Source organism: Passer montanus, unplaced genomic scaffold (assembly GCF_014805655.1).
Source record: "Passer montanus isolate IOZ18808 unplaced genomic scaffold, ASM1480565v1 scaffold75, whole genome shotgun sequence".
NCBI lineage: Eukaryota > Metazoa > Chordata > Aves > Passeriformes > Passeridae > Passer > Passer montanus.
The window spans coordinates 3,630,390-3,652,143 of record NW_024372702.1 but is presented as its reverse complement, the minus strand read 5'-3'; the positions used below and the strand labels follow the sequence as shown (position 1 = coordinate 3,652,143).

The window sequence follows — 21,754 nt, the reverse complement described above, 5'->3', positions numbered from 1 at the left end:
TCTCATGAATGGACTGAATGCCTTCTCCACTCCAAATCTCTCTCACTGTATTCTACCCTTAACAGAACCTTTTTCCTTTTCATGTTGTTTCCAAATCTCTGGGGTCTCTGATCTAGCTGTGTTAGATTTCATTGGCACTCCTAGGAAGAACCCATCCTGTATAGGAAATCAAAGGCATCTAAAGAGTGTGTCCATCTTTTTTGTCATCTTTCAGACTCTTCTCACTTCTGCTTCTCTTGAGTGGTGGTAGAAGTCCATAAGAACTTGGTTCAAGCTCTTAACTCTAGATGAGACTTCATGGCACCATGATTACAATGTTACCTGTTCATCTGTGGGCTGAATGAAATAGCTGTTAGATAAGTCAGCAAATGGTTGGAACAGTCTACTTGTGGCAGAGAAAATTCACTTCAGAAGAGGTAATTCAATTCAGAAGAGGATGCTACTCAAGGCTTTGGAATCTCCTGAGATACGAAAAATAAGAAGCAAAGGGATTGTTTAGTCAGATCACTCAGCCTCCTCTGTGTGATGCTCTTCCCACTGCTGAGCACAGGGAGAGGTGTGCCAGTGGTCCAGCCTGGTGCACTAACTTTTGTTCTTGTAGATAGAGGACAAAACTCAAGGTTTTCCTTCTGTGGGCTGAGCTGAAAGACCAGTTTCCATGGGCTCAGCAGTTCATTAGGGAACTGCCTCTGCTTAAAGAGTCCATTGGCATTTGATCCTTGATGGGGGGTCATGAGGCTTGGAAGCAAGATATGTCTGACAAGCCAGATAGGGTGAGGAGAAGGGGAATGTGCACTGCAGCCATTAGGATGCTGCAGTGCTACAGAGGAATCTAACAATTAAAATGAGACTCAGATGTGCAAAGGAACTTTTGTACCATGGAGGTGAACATGTCATCAAGGAACAAAGGCTGCGTGAGTTGTCATGAATAAGATGTGAAGTATCAAAGGAAAAAAAAAGTTAAGAAAAATCTATGCAAAACCTGAGCTGCAGAAGGATCAAAACACCTGAATTTCTAAGCAATTCTCTGTACATAGTTAATTTGTTTTCCTGATCCACGGGCATCAACTATATTCCAAAATAGAATGACAAACTCCCAGTAGAATCAGTAGAACTGGGTATTTTTGGAATATTTTGCATTTTGCTGACTATTTTCACTCTGGCTGAGAGATATAGTGGCCAGAATTTTAATCACCTTCTGGCCACTAGATCCTCCTTGTGAAGTACCCAGAAAAGGGTAGTACATATCATGAGAAACACATCAAACATTTATTATCAAACACATCAAACAGCATTTATTATCCTCTTCCCCAAGCTGGGCATTCTGAGAAATAAGGCAAAAATAAATGAGTCAGAGAAAGATAATCACTCCATCACCTCAAGAGAAAACTGGGACGGACATCTAGCTCTTCAAGTCTATTCATGCAGGTTCTTCTGTGCTCAGCAGCCCACTGCCTGACACCAGTGTGGTAAGCACTATGACTAATATCTAGCATATGTTGTTTGCTTTCTCATTTTCTCCAGAGGAAGCAGCATATGCACTAGTGAATCTTATTTGGTAGGATTTTCTGCTCTCTTTTTAAATAGAGGTGCTGCTCTGCATTTATCCTGCAGAAAGTAGCTCCAAAAGGTTCAGCCCCTGTGTGTTGAGGGGCAGGTGGTGAGGCATGGGACAGTGCTTAATTCTTGCCTGTGTTTGTTCTGCAGCCTCTGAAGGATGAAAAAGTTTTGCCTGACTTATACAGAGGCTTTACTGTGACTACAGAGTTATCGTGCAATGCTATCATAACACAGCTTCTCAGGCCAGCAGCTTTTGGCAGTCACTATCTTTGCCTTAAGACAAAAAAAAAAATGCAACCTCTTGAGCATATAGCAAGCCAACCCGAGAAATATTGCTAGAGAGATGATCAAACACTTGGATGCACTTTCTGTGAGTTAGCTAGCAAGGCCAGCCCCTTCTGCTGACGTCTTTCCTCTCTATCACACATCAGACTTTTCCCAGTGGAGCTGGAGAACAGGCTTCAATGAAAACTGCCTGTTTGCAGCTATATGGAGATTGCAGGCACCGCAATTACTATTTCCTCTCCCTGACCTGGAGCAGCAACTCCATCAGCAGGATAGAAAGGTAGCCTTGTTGCCTAGCAAAGGTGGGATGATTTATCTGTGTGTCTAGATTGGTCCCTTTGCTGCAAAGAGAATTGCTTTCAGACTTCCAAGGAGAATGAAGCCAGGCTAGAATTCGGAGTGGATGTGGGAGAGCTGCTCTCCCAGAGAGTAGAAAGAGCCACAGGGTCTCTGTGCTTTCTGTTCCTGTGCAGCCCAGGACAATGGTTTTGTCTGCTCCAGTTATAGCCCTGGGGGCTACCTTAGGGACTGCAACTAGCATCCTTGCCCTCTGTGGCCTCACCTGCTTCTGCAAATGCAAGCAACCTGGGAAAGGACTCTCAGAAAAGGACCAAGAGGACGAGACGGAAAATACTAAGCCCAGTGTGCTTCAGCCAGTCCAGCAAGTAAGACACAGTCTCTAATTTACTCTGTGATTTTTCTTTAAAGGCGGAGGGTGGGAGTGCAACTTCCCTGTTAGGCTACTCAGCATGTGATTTATGCTGCCTGTTTATCTGCTTACTGTGTTTGGGATATAACAACATGCCAGTGGGAGGAGGAGTGAGGGAAAAACAGAGATGAGCTGGATACCACAGAATTACTGGAGCAGGAGACAGCTGCCACGGAGCCAGAAAGAAAGCTGCTAATGGCAGAAACGGGGGATGAAGACTGGAAATGCTGCTTAGTTGTTAAGATAGATCAGAAAGGAAATTATTTCCTGAGAAGAGAAGGCTGGACTGTACCAGGTGGCACGCAGCATTGTGATGAGGAGATGGCTCCTGCTGAGATCTCGTATAGCAGCTATTTAATTCTATTCACAATATCTCATCGTTCTGCAGGATAGTTCCCTGTCAACAGCTGGTTTCTTGTGAAAACCTTCCCTCCTCCTCCTTCTTCCCTTCTAACTGAGGGGATTAATTATGTGTGAAGCTAAAACAAGGCATTGAAATCATAATAAAAAGCAAGTGAGAATCTAGATTGTGATGACTGGACAATCTCATCACACTGTGAATTTCTTTTTCACTTATTGTAAAAACAATGTGGAGTATGGATAGCATCAGACATCCCTGTGTGCTCTTTCATTTTTGTTAGAATCCAAACAGCCTGATTTACTCCTGAGCCCAGGGCAAGAGTGGCTCGGGGAATTATAGAACACTTCTAATATACTGATATTAATGGGAATCTCTTCTTCAAAGGGAGGTGTTTGATGATTTCCTCAGTTGAATGTGGTCTTTAGAATAAGCTATAGCACTGGTCTGTCTCTGAAAGTATTACCTGTTGGCTGTTGCTCCTGATATTTGTTTGTGCCTGTGTCCTTTTCACTTTCACCTAACCATTCAACCAAGTATTATGCCATAGTAGCCCATTCTAAAGGCCTGTGCTCCATTGTATAACAGTCTTTGTTTGCCTTTTAATTATTTGAGCTGACTATTATTTTTGGATTCCTAAAGAGTGTAGCTGGAGTCCTAATTGAACTCATCTGTAATGTTTGTAATTAAATATTCAGTCTTTATCTGGCTTCCACTCTTACCCTCTTAGCAGAAAAGAACCTTGGCATCCTCATGTTCTTGTTGCAGTTTATGATGAGGAAAGACAACCAAATCTACAAACAGTATTGTAGGAACTGGTGCAGATACAGAGAATGGCATTAGCAGATCTTGTGGTTGCTGGAGTGGGGAGGAGAGGTGTAGTAGGATGGCTTCACTGACCATGTATTAACTTCTGCGTGGAGTTTAGCACTTCTTAAGAGATTGCTGCTAATTCTGAGCCTCCCCCCATGAGCATGTTGAATAACTCCTGTTTGCATTTTCCTAGGATGGATTTCATCTGCTATTCTGTTTGATAGCTTAGTTATGTCCCTTTCAGGCTCCTTTCTTGTCTTTTCTACCCCATAGAGGGGATTTGCTAACACCTGTATATAAGAATGTACAATGATGCAGAGATTTTTCCCAAGTTTACTGTTAACATGAATGAAAAATGTGTAACTTTGACAGCCACATCACTTTGCAAAGCAATTTTTCTAGCTGTTGTCTGCAGCAGCATAACCCACAGAAAACTTTGCCATCAGGCTCTTTCTATGAGAGTTTGATGTTGTTATCTCCAAGCCCAGAAACATCTCAAATTGTCCTTTTAACTCCATCCTTGGACTGGGCTTTTTTGTTTTATACAGCTTTTTGGGAAACATTTTGGGAAAGTGTTAATCCATCCTGGATCTTGTCAATGGGGGTACTATCCTGTTTGCAGGTATGAAATAAGCACTATGTCTCCATATTGTTCAGTTAAGCCTCCAGTACTCACCAGCTATTCAGTTATGGTCCTCAAAATATGTCTACATTCATAAGTTTTGCCCTTACTTAATCCAGTATTTGACCAACAGGGGATAAAATTATTCAATCTGCCCTAAATGTATCATTATTACCTGAATGATTGCATTTTTTAAATTTTGAAGTATTATTTCCAATGCTTTATGGTTCTTTTAAAAGAAATCTGGACATATTATAGCAGCCGAGTGAACATTCTGTCACAGAAAGTGCAAAATGTTCTTAGTTTGCATATTCCATATGTTTAGCAATTCTTTCCAATTGAAATAATTCTCTTGCCAGGAACATGAATTCTCCTATGCTGTCACTGAATCAGAATCAGTCTCTATACCTTCAAGAAATGAATGTCAGTTTGAGTTCTGAGCTTGTGAAATTTTATTATCTCTATGTTTATAAATTGTTCTGTCAGGACTTTTTTTTCTGACTATATTAGTACACAGTATGTCCTAGTCAGTGTTGGACACATTTAATTATTGAAACCTGTCAGGGCCACTGATTCTGATAAACACAGATGACAAAAGAAAGATGCAGCAAGTCTGCATTTTATTCACTTAGCATGTGTCCCATGACAATGATGCTTGTATTTGCTATAGACAGAGGCTCCCCATGGACATGCCCTGCATATATGAAGAGGAGAAGTTCAAACACATACATACATCTACAAAACAATGAGAAACTGCTGTAAATTTGCAAAGTCTCAGCAAAACCTGCAGAATGAAGAATGAAACACATCCAACAATGGCAACACTATCGTGCTTTGAGTGACATTGGGCAGGGACACAGAAGGATCATTTGCAGCCTCCTTGCTCCTTTTAGTTTACTTGCTTTCATGCATTTCTGCAGAGCTCTCTGAACTCTTCTGCTTGTCTTTATTTAAGACACAACTGCTGAGTTGCAAAGGAAACTTCCACAGGGCGCTGGTATGTAACTGGATTAGCACACAGCACTTGGGAAAAGAGCTGGCAGCAACATAATAAACAGAGGCAGATGCAGTTGGAAGAGGGGGTGGGCTAATCCCACTGTGCTTGCATATGTCTCTCGTCTCTAATTCTGCAGAGCAGACAGACGAGGAATATTTAGACCCAATGGAGTTCTTAGATGCCGTGTGCTGATTGATTTTCTGACTAAATACCTGGCAAGGTACTTAGCAAGAGGAAGAAAAGACAGTACTAACAATGCCTCAAATTTGTGTGGTGTTTTTCATCCCAAAGGATCTGGAAGTGCTTTGTGTGTTGGCAGCACAGAGCAATCCAGGCAGGAGGCTCTGGTGTGTGGCCAGTGAGTGGCAGGACAGCAGCCTGACACAGCAGCTCCTGGAGAGAGGACAGCAGAGGCTGACCACCACTGCGTGTGCTGGATGTAATGCATCTGCACAACAAAAACAACCTGCCTTTTCTAGCTGCTGTCAGTGATTCCTCACGTATTCTGCTTGGTTTGCTTTAATTTTAGAAGCATGGAACACTACATTTAAAATTTGGATGAGTAACTTCACATTTCCTAGGTATTTTAGGACTGATGAGGCTCACATCTCTATCAGAGGGATCTCACTTATGGCCCCACACCATGTAATTTACATTATATCTAAACTCCACTGAATGCTAGGTGAGGATGTCACACAATGACGTCTTTCTGTCTCAGCCCACTTCTCTTTCAAGGCCCTTAAAATTAGACAAGATGCTATGTTGCACAGTAGCCTTCCTAAACACTGGTGCACTGGCTGCCTTGAGAAGATGGAGTCACTGACCTGATTAGTTCCCTACCACTGCCAAGTGTATGCAACCAGGATCTCCACAAGCAGAATATGACTAGGCTAACATCCAAGACAGCCCTCTTTCTTCAGCTCTGTTTCTTGAGAGGTAGGTGTGCTTCCTCTGGACATACAAGCTGGGACCAGGAAATCCCAACACAGACAAGAGATTCAGGGCACCATCTACGTTCATTATCAATAGGAAACAATAAGACTAATAAAAAATTTTAATTACAGTTATGAACCTTTTCTGCCTTGTCCTCAGTCTTGACCAAAAATAGGTTAGCAGGCAGTAGGTTGGAGATAATCCCACTGCACAATAATCAACCAAAGTGGCTGTTTTAGTTGTGGTTTTGTCTTCCTTGTTTTGGAAACATTAATAAAATCTGTTGCAAGGGTTTGGGTCACTTGCTAGTCAGCTTTTGTTCTTCCCCATCAATGAATCCAAATAGAAATGAATCAGGAATGATTAATTTATAAGGTGGGATGCTTTCTTGGGACATAAGCAGAAGAAAACTGTTCTATTCCATTAAAATATTTTGTTTTGGGAGAACAGTAATGCCTTTTCTGGTAGCCTTTGCTTGGACTACCTGAGCATCTTGCAGGTTCTTCTGCTTATCCCATGTTCATGATTCAGCAGGGAATTGAAGTGTTAAGAACAAATCAGACATAAATCCAAGTTTCAGTCCTGGTATAATAAAGGGGAAATGTGTGTCTGATGGTCAGATGGAGCTCTCGTCCACAGAACCAAGAGGCTGACATGACCATAAACTCTTCTTGGTTTGCCAGTCCAGGGCTCATTTGTTCAACCAGCTCTCCTTAGTCTTATTGCATCAGGGTCATACTTGCTTCACGTTTGATTTATGTCTTTGCACTCTTAATGCTTACTATATACTCACATAAAATATAATGGATTCTGTGAGATCTCTTACTCTTGGATTTGACTTCAAACATCAAAGTAAATATTGCCATATCTTAATCAAAGCAAAATTAACTTTGTGGTTAATTTCTTTACTAAAATGAAAGGATTAATTTATGAAAATATTAACTGGTACCAGAACAGAGGAAAAATCAAATTACAAGAATATATATTTTTCTTATAATAATCAAACATCTGTAGAGGAATAAATCTGAAAAGAAACACACCAAGTACAAGGTATCATTGTTGGCGAGAAAGTCTCCAGACATACAGGCAGTGGTTTCTACAAGCCAAGAAAAAAATGATGGTAGGACTGACCACAGGCCCTGCTTTTTTCCTGTCTCAGCTCATCTAACGTTAAGAGAATTGGAGGAGTTAATGTAATTTGTGCAAAGTAATAAACAAAGCTTTAATTTTCAGTTCAACATTAAGAAAACTGCAGAGCCAGTCCAGCCTCGAGCACTTCTGAAGTTTCCCAACATTTATGGCCCCAAACCAGAAGTAACTTCACCTGAAATTGTTAACTACACGCAGTACTCTCTAAAGACAACAGAAGAAGCAGTTACTGGAAAACATACTGCTTTGGATGAGAATAGGATGAAGATACAAGTCAATGAGGAGTTGTTTGTTCTCCCTCAAAACGGTAGGAGCTTTTGGTCTTCAAACTAGCAATCGCTTTAGTGGGTGTGGATCTGTCATACTTCTAAGCATAATGTGAGTGTTGTCAGATAAATAAATGTGGAATTTATTGGATGCTTTTCGTTTTCTTATCATGAGCACTCTGAGTTTTGCTTTCAACACATTTGTTTAGTAGAAGGAGTCATGGAGCTCATAAGAACATTCTGATAACAAAGGTGTAGCTGTATCTTGTTGCATTTTTTTTTTTACCTAAACATTTTTTGTTTTGAAGAATCTGTCTCCCAGGTAGCAGATATTTTGCAGAAAAGCACATTTAGTGTAGTTGTGCTGAAAGCAGTAGCCAGAGTATGTGTGAAATATCTGGCCAAAATTAGGCAGAGTATCTCCTCCAGGTGAAATGCTATCTGTCCAACAACTGTCCTTGTCAGTGACAGTGGGGCTCAAAGCTTCTAATTTTCTCTCTCCTTTATTGCCATGGTTTGGTAAGATGTTCTTGGCTTATTGTAATGTGCAGTGAAACTGAAGGCTGACACCTCAAAAGTTTTTGCCAAACAGAATTCCTGTTTCCCAGCCAGCCCAAAGAGTAACACTCCAAATCCTGAAACATAAGACTTCTAGAGCCTGAGAGAAAATGCAGTCTTAATTATATGCATCTGTAGGCAACATGTCTGGGTTTCTTCCATACTGATTTTTAACTTCACAGCCATATTTTAACAGAGTAATTTACTCTTATGGTTACCACTGTAATAAAACCTTCCTGAAGGTTTGCCAGAGAGACAATGCCATCTGCCGCTATTTTTACTGAGTATTCTTTTTAGTTATTTTTAATTTTTTGAGATTCTATTTTTGCCCTTCTGGAAGGACAATTGCTACCTTCACCCCTCCAACCTGAGGCTTGTGAGTAAGGAAAAGAAAGTACCATGGGAATCAAATGCATTGGAGGAAGAGGCTGTCTAAGCCACATCCTTAGGTGTCAGGGAAAAGATTATCAGGGTGGAAAGGATGAAAGATGATAGCTGCATTTAGGCTAAAGCTTTATATAAGTGTTGGTGTAGGAGCCTCGCTGCACTGCTAATGGCACAAGCAAGTTTCCTTCCTGCTCTGCCTGATTATATAGCTCAAGTGTTGCTAAAATTAAGCAAGAATTGTTGCATTCTCCTTTTGATGCCACAATGAACTGGTCTGAACTGTGGCTGAGATTTTTAGGAGGAAGTGTGCTGGTCTCACTATTGTGTTCTGTGTGAATCAGAACTGACCTTGCAGATAACAGCTTTGGATGACAAAAATCTCTGGCTTTTCTTTTAGTCTTGCAACTTGCTTTATTTCAATATGAAATACATCCTCAGCTCCAAAATCATGCATGGAGAAACTGCCTTATGGATTTCAAAGTTCATTGCCTTCAACCTGATCAAGTGCTATGGAAATGGATGTCTTTTGCATGACAAAGACTTCATTGGTAAAATTAAAAGAAAAACAAAGCAAAATGTTTAGAGAGGTCTGACCTAATGCAGAGTTGCACAGCAGTTCAAAAGCAGACTCACATTCTTATTGCAGAGAACATAAGATTTAGTTTAATAATACCAGTTAAAAGAATATAAAACAAGTAATGAGTGTCATTCAGACACCTTGGTTTAGTCATAAGGTAAAAGAGCAAGTGTGTGAACCATCATAGAGCACAAGGTGGTAGAGAGCAGAAGTCTTGTCCAAATGCTGTAGAAAGAGCTGAAAGTGCAAGTAAACAGAACAAAAAGGATGTATGATGATGGATGAAGAAGGAAAATAAATTCTAGTCGTGCCTACAAAGTGCAGAAAGAGTGAGACATTTAGAAATGTAAAGTCAAGAGAAAGTGGATTTGCTGTCTTGGGAAGGGGAAGAGCTGCTTGCTAAAGGGGCTATTTCAGTTCCAGGTGTGGTCAAGGACGTGTGTGTCACGGAGCACCTGAAGCCCGAGCGGGCAGGCGGCGCGCAGCAGCCCCCCGAGCTGCACTACTCCCTGCTCTACGACCCACAGCGGGCCCAGCTGCGCGTGGCCCTCCTCCAAGGTAAGGGCACTTGGCCCGAACGGGGCAGCACACAGGGTGATTGCACCTACAGACAGCTCCCCTCCTATCTCAAGGCCAACAGGTGCCCTCAGGACCACTGGATGTTTCACTGGTGCTGGGCTGGCAGAACAGGAATAGCTGTCAATGTCACTGCTTGAAGAGAAGGCCTGGCTTGGGAACAGTTGTTTGCACAGCTTTGTCAGGAACTAGGATGGGCTCCTCCAGTCCAAGACATGGTACAAAGCAACCTCTTATTTTTATTTTTTCCTTTGGTGGCAAGACGAATGGGGTTACTACCTCCTTCCTCTCCATATCTTTCATGTTTTTCAACCTGATCCACTCCCTACTGCCCTTTCCTCAAGTCAAGCCAAAGCCTGAGCTGGAGATACCAGACTTATTTTAAGTCCCTTTGTCAGTGCCTGGCCAGGCGGCCAGGCTCTGTGTCACTCTTTGACAACTGCAACAGCTTCTCCACTCAGGGCTGGAGCATCATCAGTTCCTCTGGGAGAGTAAAATAAGCTGACTGAATAATTCATGCACAGTGTAGATCTCTGTGGAAACCTAATCAAATCACACCCTCTGAGGCAAGAATTGAAAGGGTGCTGAATGGCAGCCACTGCTGCCAGCAGCGAGCCTACTGTTCCCCTCAGGATGGACACCCACGCTGGCTGGCTGCCACCCTGGCACTCCTGTGCACAGGACCTGCTCTGCTCACCAGTGCTGAAGAGCCCTGTGACCCACAGGTCCTGGCAGTTCAGGAGCAGCTGTCCTTGGACTCTCTGCAGCAAGGACAACAGTTTTCCCCTCAAAGCTGTGATATTCAGTGACCCCTTGGAGGAGGGGGCGTTCCTCTTGCTGCCAGAGAAGGCAGTGCAGCTCTGTTGCTGCAACTGAAGAGGAGTGTGAAATGCCATTCTCACTCTAGACTTTTCAACATAAAAGGGATATAAAATTAGGGATGAATGTCTCTTGATGCAGGTCTTTTGGGCTGTGGGGTGGCTTCTGATGGATTCATTTACCAGAGGTTGGACCAGCAGAATGCAATGACCCTTAGACATTGGCCTGGAGGGATGGATGTGTGCCAAGGGAAGCTCTATCCCATTTCTGATGTCTGTGACTGACTTTCCTGTTTTTAAAGTCATTGTAAGGAGCTTTTTTGTGTGCCAAGGTAAAAGTAAATGAGAACTGCCAATCCCTGTTTCATGCTGCCTCATTTCAATACTGTTATACATCTTTCAACAGAATGTGTTTTCTTGAACTCAGCTGTTGCTCTCCCAAGCACTGGCAGCATCCTTCTGCAGTGGCACAAGGACAGGGACAATGTGCAGCCTGAGGAAAACACCACAGCATGGGCTCACAGCTTAATCTGCCCCCACGCAGGCAGGAACAGGGGTCAATGTCTATGCAGCTGTTTTATTTTATTGCTGTCATGAAACAAGCAATTTAGCCACAGATATTTCAGGGCTGTCTTTTGTGAGCGGTCCTTACCATCCATCTTTTCCAGCTATGCATGGCGGAATGAGTGGGGACCAAGACACTGGCTGCCATTGCTACATACTGGGCACACTGGAGAGCAAGTCTGGCATTGCTGAGGCCCAGACAGAGCTGAAGAAGAAGGTGCTTCACACCCTTTGGGAGGAGGTGCTGCAATTCCCACTAACAGAAGAGGAGATGCCAGGAGGAACACTGACTCTCACCCTGAGAAACTGTGACAAGTTCTCCAGGCACAGCATTGTGGGGGAACTGAAACTGAACCTTGCTGAAATGGAGGAATCCTTTGGGAAGGCCCAGTGGGAAAGGCTGAAGAGCCCAGAGAAGGTACGGACTCAGTCTGTGTTTGTAGCTCAGAAACCCTAATGATTAAGAGTTTGGACAAGAGAAACCCTTTTCCTAGACAGCTGTATGTGGGTGGGTGGCTTTATTTGTTTGCAGCAGGTTTAGAAGGGTGATGTTTGACTGCAGAGATCACTCAGCACAGCTCTGTGCTGGTCTGTAGCTCATCATATCAGAAGCCCTTCTGTCTAATGCTCCCAGGTGTTAATGTGTCACAACTCCCTCAACTCCTCCCCAATTACATGACAATCTGACACTGGCATCTGTAATTCAAATGCTATGTCTAGAAAAAGGTGTGTGAGCTTCTGAGAATTATTGACACAGGACTAGAGTGGCAAGAGCTGAAATATCAGAGTACCTGCAGAGCCCAATGGAGGGACTCTGCAAGGCTGGGTGTGGTAAGGTACACGATGGTACCCCAGGGAGCCTAAATCTGGAGTGAAATGGGACTGGAATGCTGGACTGAAAGACACTTACACTTACCAAAATCAATCCAGTGCTATTTGTTCTGGGAGATATCAAAATATCATTCATTGCATTGTCTTGGTTTCCTTAAACATCAAAACCTTCCTTTCTTTCCTTATCCACGTTTTGCCAGTTGCACAGACAGAAAAAATGGAGGGAAGAATTCCAACAGTTCTTGAAGTGGGTACAGAGGATGCTTCATGTGCACTAATTCCTTGCACATTTCCTCAGGAGCCTTTTTCCTGCCATGAGCTAGGCTGTACTTCTAGCAGCAGCAATTCACTTAGCATGGCAGCAGGATGCTGCTACCACTGCTGCTCGTTCATCACAACAAGTGGGACCACTTGTAGTCTGCTGTGGTATGGCTGAGCAATGCAAAACAACACCAGCACCATCACTAAGCACAAATTATTACCTGTCACCATCAGGGATGAGGGCTCTCCACTGAGCTGGCCACAGACACGGAGTTAGCATTTCTGATTTCCAGTAGTGCTGATTTATCTGATAACCACTTGAATACTAACAGTACTGTCCACACTAAAAAAACATCTGTCAGGGGAGAGGCAGCATAAACAAACGGGTGGTCTGAATGAGTTTAATAAGCTTCAAGCATGAGACTCAGTACTTGTCTAATAGCTACCCTCCTCCCTCCCCTCTCTCCCCATACTGAAGCATCTGCTTTTTTAGCAATACACAAGGCACATTTTGTTCACAGCAATGATAAGTTGTTATTCCAGTGCACCTGATGGAGTCCTGATATACAGGGAATTCTGCCTTGGTCCAGCTTCACAACCACACACAGAAACAGGACAGCATTCATTTCTTCTCCAGGCTGACAGCACAAGGTTAACACCAGCAGTACTGCTGAACAGTGCCCCAGTTTGAGCTGAGGATGTGCAGTGAAAGCTGAATTTGCGTCATCTGGGACCTGAGAGAGCCAACCATTGCACAGATAGCTTATGTATACAGATCCTGAATCATTCATTGAGAACCAGAGGGAGGGAGTGAGGAAGAGCTGATCAAAAAAGAGGAGCTATTTTTGACAACATTCATCCAGGAAGAAAGTTACTGAGCTTTGTCAAGAGTGTGACACTTCCTTGAAATGCCGGGAAGGGCAGAAAATTCGTTCTTACCTTCCCAGTAATTCTCCCACACAGGAGGGAAGGAGCCCAGAGTGGAGCTTACAGCTAACCAGGTAATGCAATTAGCATTCAGGAATTCATTGAGTCCTGTGAGCAATGCAAAGCCTAGATACTGGAGACTGATAGCCTTATCTTGTCTTGCTTCCCTCCCACTGCTTTGCTAATGACAGTAATGATAGTGGGTTGATGGTAGTGTGTCCTTGCATAGCAACTTCCCTTTTGTGATTTCATGGTGACCTGCACGTAAATCATTGATAACCCCTTGTTGCTTTTTATTCACTTTGCATAGAAAGAAAGAAAGACTGAAGCTCTGATGGTTGTATGAATTTGCAGGATTTCAGCACAAAATGTAGGTTATGGACTAAATAGAAAAAAAGAAACAAAGAAAACAAAGCCCAGAAGGGGAAGGGAAAGTACCTCTGGTTTGGTCTGTTCAAGCAAAACTCCAGCAGAGACCAACTATTGCAGGTTTTGTTTTCATGTGGATACAGGCTGGCCAAAAATTTGATCAGCACACTAGGAGCTAGAAAGTCATGAGTACAAGGTGTGATCCGAGTACAATGCGTGTGTTTGTGTGTGTGTGCACGTCTACAGAGCCCCACCCCCTCCCAATCTCCACCGCATCTGTCTGTGCCTGCAGCTACAGGAACCAAATTCTAGCCAAGAGCTATAGAATGGGACCTGCTGAGATGTGGTGGGGGTAAATAAACAAAAGCAGCTTATGACATGCCTAAACGCTGGGTTTGCATTGAGGTGGTGTTTGGGTTTGTCCCTGAGTGTACAATTCTTTTGTGGTGGGCATACAGGCATTTGAAACTGCCTCTTTTTATGTGTGAGCTTTTATAAGATGCAATTCAATTTAAGACAGGATTCATATAAGTGAAATGCATACAAGCCCTTCATTACTACCTGAGTGCATGAAAAAAAGATTTACTTGGGCTGACTAGGGATTGAATTTCAGGCTTCCTTGCTAATGCCCTTCCACCTGATTTGTGCAGGACAAATTAGTCATTTGAACCAGACAGTGATGACAGCCATGTTTTCTGGAGAGTCAATCAGCTCATGGAGAGCATACACGGCCTGTCCTTGCCTGTTTTGAGAAACTGGTTGAAAACTTAATTTGAAATATTTATGGCTCATTTAGTAGCGACACTGCAGAGCACAGAAATAGCCTGGAGAGAAGGGCTGTCTATCCTCGAGGATGTAGAACACGCTAAGGAGCCCAGAACTGTCTGTTGAATTGGCATTGGCTTTCTGGGGACTCTTCTGGGTCATTAACCTCACACTAAACCAGATTTCTGTCACAAGCTCCCACTCACTGAGAGAATAACTACTCCCCTTTTGTTCCTTGCCATGGGCTGTCGGCTCTGCACACAACGGTGGGGGATTTCTCTCCTTCCCTGCTGGCTCCCGAGAGGAAATGGCATTACTCTTTTACAGGAGAGCAGTGGTGGTGTGACTGTGACCCTAGGCTTTCCCCCCGGGGGCTGCTTGTCCAGGGCAAATGGAAGTAAGGGGAAAGGGAAAGGGAAAGGGAAAGGGAAAGGGAAAGGGAAAGGGAGTCTCCCACAGGGGATGCAGGGAAAGCTGCTCACAGTCCTGATGGAAGGCAGGTGGGAAGGAAGACTAATGTACTGTGCCCAGCTCGTGGAGGATTTCAGCTTGGCTGGGTTTTTTCTCATACCAAATAGGGTGTCAAGGAAGGTGTAGTCCAGGTCCAGGTCAGACTCAGCCCCAAGCACCATCTCTGCTTTCCCAAGGAGCCCTACATTCCTGAAGGGCAATGCAGGCTGGAGGCTGAGTCCAGTCAGAGCCTTCTGGGAAATGGAGAACCTGGAACCAAAATTGAATTACAAAAAGCATTAAAGGGGATAGGGGACATAAACACAGGACAGTTAGGTGGTCTCTCAAAATAGGAATTCCTGACTATTTGCACTGTTTGTCAGTGACAGATCTTCTTCTGATTAAATATTGCACTAAAAGTTGATGTCAGGAAGCAGTTACTTTCCAGTGCCATAAGGTTTCAGTAACTCACATTATGGGAGCCTTATGAGCCTCCGACATCTTTGCCAGGTTTATTCTCATCCAGCGTAACTGGAAAGATCTCCTGCACAAAGACAGAGAGACAACTTGTTTGGTCTATGTCATTCCACCCATCAGTCTTCTGCTGTTGTTTTCCTAATGTTCTGACCAAGATTATATAAAAAATTAACCCTTTCTGTGTCTCCATTTCCAGGAGCCATCCACGGGCCATGGGGAGGTTCTGCTCTCTATTAGCTACCTGCCAGCAGCCAATCGCCTGCTGGTGGTGATTATTAAGGCTAAAAACCTCCATTCCAAGCAGCTGAAAGATCTGCTAGGAAGTGGTGAGTGTTATAGCAAAGAAACAGATACTATTGTTTCTGCTATTATGTAAATCTAGAAAGAAAGGGGGAAGGGTGAAGTCTGTCAGGAAAAAAAAAAGCCTGGCTTAGAAAGCCAAAGAGATGTGAATAATTTCTAAAAAGTGAAAACCAAATGCCCCCTGACAAATATTTTTACTGTGCTGTCTCAGTTTGATGTCACCAGTGTAAATTCTCTTGCATTTTGGGGTGCAGATTCAGGCATCACATTGTAAAAAAAAATTAAGATATTAGAGAGTGTCCAAAGGATGGCCATAAGGATGGTGAAGTGCCTGGAGTGGAAGCCTTAGAAAGAATGGCTGAGATCACTTGCTCTGTTCAGGCTGGAGAAGAGGGAGGGGAGCCCCTATTTGTGGCCTTCAACATCCTCACAAGGGGAAGTGAAATGGCAGACACTGATCTCCTCTCTCTCATGGACAGGGACAGGACCTGAGGACACAGCATGAAGCTGAGTCAAGGGAGACTTAGGCTGGTCACAGCACCAGCCTGACTGAGTTCAAAAAGCATTTGGACAACACTCTTGGGCACATGGCGTGATTTTTGGGGTGTCCTGTGCAGGGCCAGGAGCTGGACTCCATGATCCTGATGGGTCCCCTCTAACTCAGCTTTATTCTAGTCTAGCCTAGTCTATTTGTTGCATGCTCATTAACATGGGGTATCTCTCCCCTCCTTATACAGATGTTTCTGTCAAGGTGACACTGAGGCATCAGTCACTGAAGCTGAAGAAGAAGCAGACCAAACGTGCAAAACACAAGATCAACCCTGTGTGGAATGAGATGATCATGTTTGAGGTGCCTCATGAGCTCCTGCGTGCCTCCAGCGTGGAGCTGGAAATGCTGAGCCAGGATGGAGCTGGCCAGAGCCATGTGCTTGGCAAGTGCAGTCTGGGCTTACACGTCACAGGAACAGAGAGAAACCACTGGGAAGAAATGCTGAGGAACCCCAGGAAACAGATAGCCATGTGGCATCAGCTCCACATGTAGGCTCATCGTGATTACTGACAACAAGATTCCCACCAGGCCTCAGAGCCTGGTGGAGTAAGCTGGATTTCATCTTCCACCTTCACCTCCATGAAATTGCTCAGCACAGCACTCTTACTACAGCACCCTTCTCTGATCTTCCTGCCCATGCTAGCCCAGGAAACTGCCGTGAAAATGTATTTAAAGGACAGGCTCTCACCTAATCAAGTGGTTGTCCCAAACAAGGGGTTGGCTGCCTGGATGGTTTGAATTAGTTTTATTTGCCTGCCCACTGTCTCTTCTGAGAGATCTCCATTTCTGTAGAGGAGCAGAGGGGAGGAAAGAAGAGCAAAGTTATCATGGAAATATAAGCCCTTTATTGGCATCTAATGCTGTCACCCAAGTCCCTTGATAAACGTTGGCTCCATAATCACAAACACGCAACTGTTTTATCAATCACTGCTTTTCATAATACTCCACAAGACTGAGAAATGAAGATCAGAAAAGTGACTGTCATGGCAGGCACAAAGAAGCAGTATGAGAAGGAGAGTGAAGCCAAAGTGCAGTAAATGGATACCTAGAAAAATATACAGAATGAAGGGAGAGAACAGAGGAAGAAGAAAGGGAGAGACAGTCAATACCCTCATCCTGTGTAGCCTTTGAAGCAAACACTGCCGAGCAAGAAGTCAATTACCTTCCTTTACTTTTGTTTCCTGGAGAGTTTGATACCTTGTATTTAAGGTTCATGAAAACTGCTGAAAATATGAATGTTTAGTTTAGCAGAATACCTGTACCATTTGTCTTTCTATGATGTCATCCAGGAAAATCCTAAATATGGACAAAAAGTTATTGTTGATTTTACCTCCTAAAACTTGGACCAAACCTTTCTGTTTACTGCCATATTTTCTGTTTGGGTTTATCCCAAGTTTCAAATATGCTAATTATATTCCAGACAACATCTAAAATTAGGCAAAAGAAGTGGGATCATTCCATACTTTAGCAGCTGATGGTTCTGGTTTGACAGTTAACTATTGCACTTAAATCCTCATACCAGCATTATTCAAAGACAGCCCTTATTAACTACCATGTATTTCATCATTTCCAGACAGAAGGAATTCACCAACTAGACAGACTCTCCAGGGCTTGTTTTTGTGTGCACTTTCAAGATTTGATGTGGCTTAAATGTTACTTTTAACTGTTGGGTTTTTTGTGTCTCTAGATGGACTGAAAGTCTGGCATTGGCAGTGATAATGTCATGACCCTGTAAGCACACTGCTTGTCCTACTACTTTTTTTTTTTTTAAGTAGTAGACACGATTTTAAGGGACTTCCATGGGGACAAGGCATCCAAAAATCTGGAAACAGAACCATATAATTTGTAGCCCTGAAAATCTCAGATTTTAATTTTTGCAAGGTCAGATTGCTTCTTGTTCAAATCAAAACATTAAGCTAAGTTTTAACTAGTATCCATCCCATTTTGATGGTGCAGTCAAATAAGTCTAGCAGCTTGTCAAGGGAAGGCTGCCATTCTGTTGGCAAAGAGAAAACAACAGAACCAGTGTCTGAAAACTGGCTGAAGCACCACCATAATGGTCATGAACTGGGAAATGAAGTTCAGCTGGAAGTCAGTAACTAGTGGTGACTGGGGCTGGTTGTGAGGCTGACAGAGTTTAGCACTTTCATAAATGACCTTGAGCAGGGCCTCTGCAGGTTTGTAGATGAAGCTAAGCTTGGAGTAGTGATTGATACACAAGGCAGTTGTGCTGACATTCAGAGGGATGCTGACAGAAATGCTGGAGAAATGCTGGGCTAACAGGAACCTCCTGAAATTCAACAAGGAGAAGTGGCACCTGAGGAAGAACAACGCCTTGCAGTGCAGGGGTGAAGGCTGACAATCTGTAAAGGAGCTTTCCAGAAAAGGACCTGGGTGTCCTGGTGGGCACCAAGTTGAACATGAGCCAGCAGTGTGGTCTTGCAGCAGAGAAGGACAACAGTGCCTCGTGCTGCGTTAAGCAATGCCAGCAGGTCAAAGGAGGGGAATCCTTCCTTTCAACTCAGTACCAGTGAGGACACTTCTGGAATGCTGTGTCTGTTGCTGGACTCCCCAGGGCAAGAAAGATATGGAGATTCTGGAAAGAGTGCAGCAAATGGCCATGAAGATGTTTAAGGGACTGGTGCATCTTCTGTAAGAGGAGAGTCTGAGAGAGCTGGAATTGTTTACATCAATATGTACAGATACCTGACCTGGGAGAGGACAAAAGAAGATGGAGACACTTTTCACTGGTGTCCAGTGACAAGACAAGAGTCAAGGTCACAAGTTGCAATGTAGGTAATTCCATTTGAACACATGAAAAATACCAAGAATAAACACCTTTTTTTTACTGTGAATACAATCAAATACTAGAACAAGTTGGCAGAAGAGGTTGTTGAGGGTCCCCACGCTTGGAGACAGTGAAAATTTGATGAAATACAGCATGAACAACCTTCTCTAGTTTATCCCACTTTGAGCAGGGGTGAGTTTGGACAATATGATCTCCAGAGGCCCTTTATATCCTCAGCAATGCTACGATTCTGTGAAGAAACTGACAAGGTTGATGCGTACTGAAAACTCTTATCTTTACACTACTATTTCTTTTGTGGGTGGTGTAGCCAGGAATTACAGCATCATTTTGAAGAGAGCAATAAAATCATCTTTGAGCAACCAGACAGACAGAAAAGCTAAGTATGCCCATGAACCTTACACCCAATATTTTAATCTCTGATATTGATCTATTGGCTAGAGGGCATGCAAACAAAAAAAAAATTGGTTTCTTGTTTTGCTCTTCTTGTACAGGGTTTTGTTTACTAACAAAAAGCTGTAGGATACTGTGAGTAACTGGACACAGGGGTCTACTTGATAGTGAATTCTTAATGCTTACTGTGATTCTGATTTGCCTGTAGTTGTACCTATATGTCTGGAGTAATCATTTCCATATAAGTGCAGAAATTATTGGAATGTTGGCCTAATTCACATATAGGTTCCAGGCAGCACAGTGATTTTTTGGAGGATAATGATCAGAAGAATAGCTTCACATAATGATGCCATTTGGCTGACAGTGGAAAGCCTGAAGGACCAAATATTTGCCTTGCTGCCAACTCCTCTAGTTCTGCATCCTGCTTGTTTCACTGAGCCTTTTATAACATCTTGATGAGTGATTATATGAGCATTATCTGCCTGTGCCCTGGTGATTCTGGCACACTCTCTAATAGATATCAATCGGTCCTATGGCATTTAAAAGCACAGATCCTCAGAAACTGAGCCTTTTATAACATCTTGATGAGTGATTATATGAGCATTATCTGCCGTGCCCTGGTGATTCTGGCACACCCTCTAATAGATATCAGTCGGTCCTAGGGCATTTAAAAGCACAGATCCTCAGAGTCTGACTTAGCTCTGGCAAAACAATGTCCTCTTTTCCAGCAGACAAATATGTGTATACACACTACTTAGCCACGAATGCGTCTAAGGAGCAAAGTGGTGCCATCAGTGTTAATGAACGGCATTGTTTCCTCCTTCGCTGCAGTGGGATTTAATGGGAAAGAGAGAAAGAGTGAAAATGCATACATCTTCCCCGGATGGATCATTCTTGTTGTCTGGCATTTTAGCCTGCAAGGAATGCTCCTCGCCATCAGCACAGCCGAACAAAGGCTGCCAGGAGTGCCTGGGAGGAGGCGGCCGCTGGCCGGGGCTGACAGCGGGCACGTACCGGGGACCAGGAATGCTGTGTGCGTGTGGTACCCGAGGGGCAGGGACAGACCGGCCTTTTGAGCTCTGCTAACAGGAGCTGTGTGTCACCCATCGCATTCCAGCGTCTGCCCAGGCCCTGCCCTCACCCCTCCGAACAGCCTGTGCAGCAGGGCCTGGGTGCCCCTGAGCCTCAGCACCCCGAGGTGCTGAACTGTCCCAGCAGCCAAAGGGCTGCGAATGGTTGTGGTAGGTGACAAAGTCATGAGGATAAGTCTGAAGTATTTGGAAATGCCATTGCATCAAGCAGCTTCAGCAACTTGAGCTGTCAAAGTATCACTGAAGTGCAATAAGGACAGAACCAGACAGGCCCTTGTTTTTCATCTCCTGAAGCTGAAAATGCAGGAGCAACAGCAAGCACCACTGTGTATTAAATTAAAGGATGCTGCTTGTAAATTGCATTGTATGAGAAGAAGCAAAAAAACCTCAGCTATGGCAATTAATGTTCCTAAGACATATGTGTGACCAAAAGCAGCCACAAGAGTCCCCAGTGGCTAGTTAGTGGCTGAACTGATTATTTTGCCTGCTATAAGCATTAATATGAAGAAGCTGTAAGCCAAAAGACTGTAGGGAATAACGAAGGAGGAAAAAAAAAAAGATGGTGTGAGGCAATCTACCTGGTCAGAATGAATGACCCTTTTCACTAAAGGCCAGAATTGTGAGTTTAAGGACAGGGATTCACAGTCCCTCATCCAGTGACAAAGCACAAACAACCAGATTACTGTAAAAAAGCCTGAGAAACGCAGCTCCCTTATATTACCCAGCTTTGCCTGGGAAAGGTGGCCTCCTGAGGTGGCCTCTGCTCAGGGGGGGCTGAGGCCAGAGGAAATGACTTGTGACTACATTGAGTTCCTTTGTTAAAATATAGACTGTAGCCATCTGTTGTTTTGCCTCAACCTGCCCTCAGAGCTAGATCTTCCTTCCCAAAAATGATCTAGTTTGATTTTAAGCAATTTGTCCTACAGTAGAAGGATTGATAAGCACAAATCATCAATAGTCACTAAAATATCTGGGATGTTTTAGACTCATTACTACCCTCAGCACCCTTCCCCAGTTGTAAGGGGAGTGGTTACAGCTGGTGCCCTGTAAGGGTTATATTTTTTCAGTGCAGGGTTTTCCCCTCAGTTGTTATTCCAAATAGCCTTGCATGCTAATAAGAAACATGTTTGCTTTGCAAAGGTAATACATCAGAAAGTAATGGAAAATTCCTTTCAGCAGGACTGGGAAAATTTTCAGGCTCAACTATTTTCCCAGGTTTTGATAGGCTTTCAATACCTTGAACAGCTGTACCTTGTATTTGCTAGCATCTGTCTTCAGTATTATCTGGCAGTAGTGTTCAAAACCACTCTTCCCCCCCGCACCAAAATGAAGTAGGTTGTCATTTGGGGCCTAGAATTA

At 43.5% G+C, this 21,754-nt stretch overlaps 1 protein-coding gene across 2 annotated transcripts; it reads left to right on the top strand.

Annotated features, from left to right (window-relative positions):
* The first annotated feature begins 1,970 nt into the window (after positions 1 to 1,970).
* SYT13 (synaptotagmin 13) lies at positions 1,971 to 19,864 on the top strand. 2 transcript variants are annotated; one of them, XM_039731035.1, is made up of 6 exons: positions 1,971 to 2,510; positions 7,511 to 7,733; positions 9,638 to 9,772; positions 11,277 to 11,590; positions 15,449 to 15,578; positions 16,293 to 19,864. In XM_039731035.1, the coding sequence occupies exons 1-6, from the start codon at positions 2,328 to 2,330 to the stop codon at positions 16,595 to 16,597; spliced, it is 1,290 nt and encodes a 429-aa protein (XP_039586969.1). In that variant the 5' UTR covers positions 1,971 to 2,327; the 3' UTR covers positions 16,598 to 19,864. The 2 variants fall into 2 exon arrangements, with proteins under 2 accessions (XP_039586969.1, XP_039586968.1); XM_039731034.1 differs by having other exon boundaries at positions 9,632 to 9,772.
* The last annotated feature ends 1,890 nt before the right edge of the window (positions 19,865 to 21,754 follow it).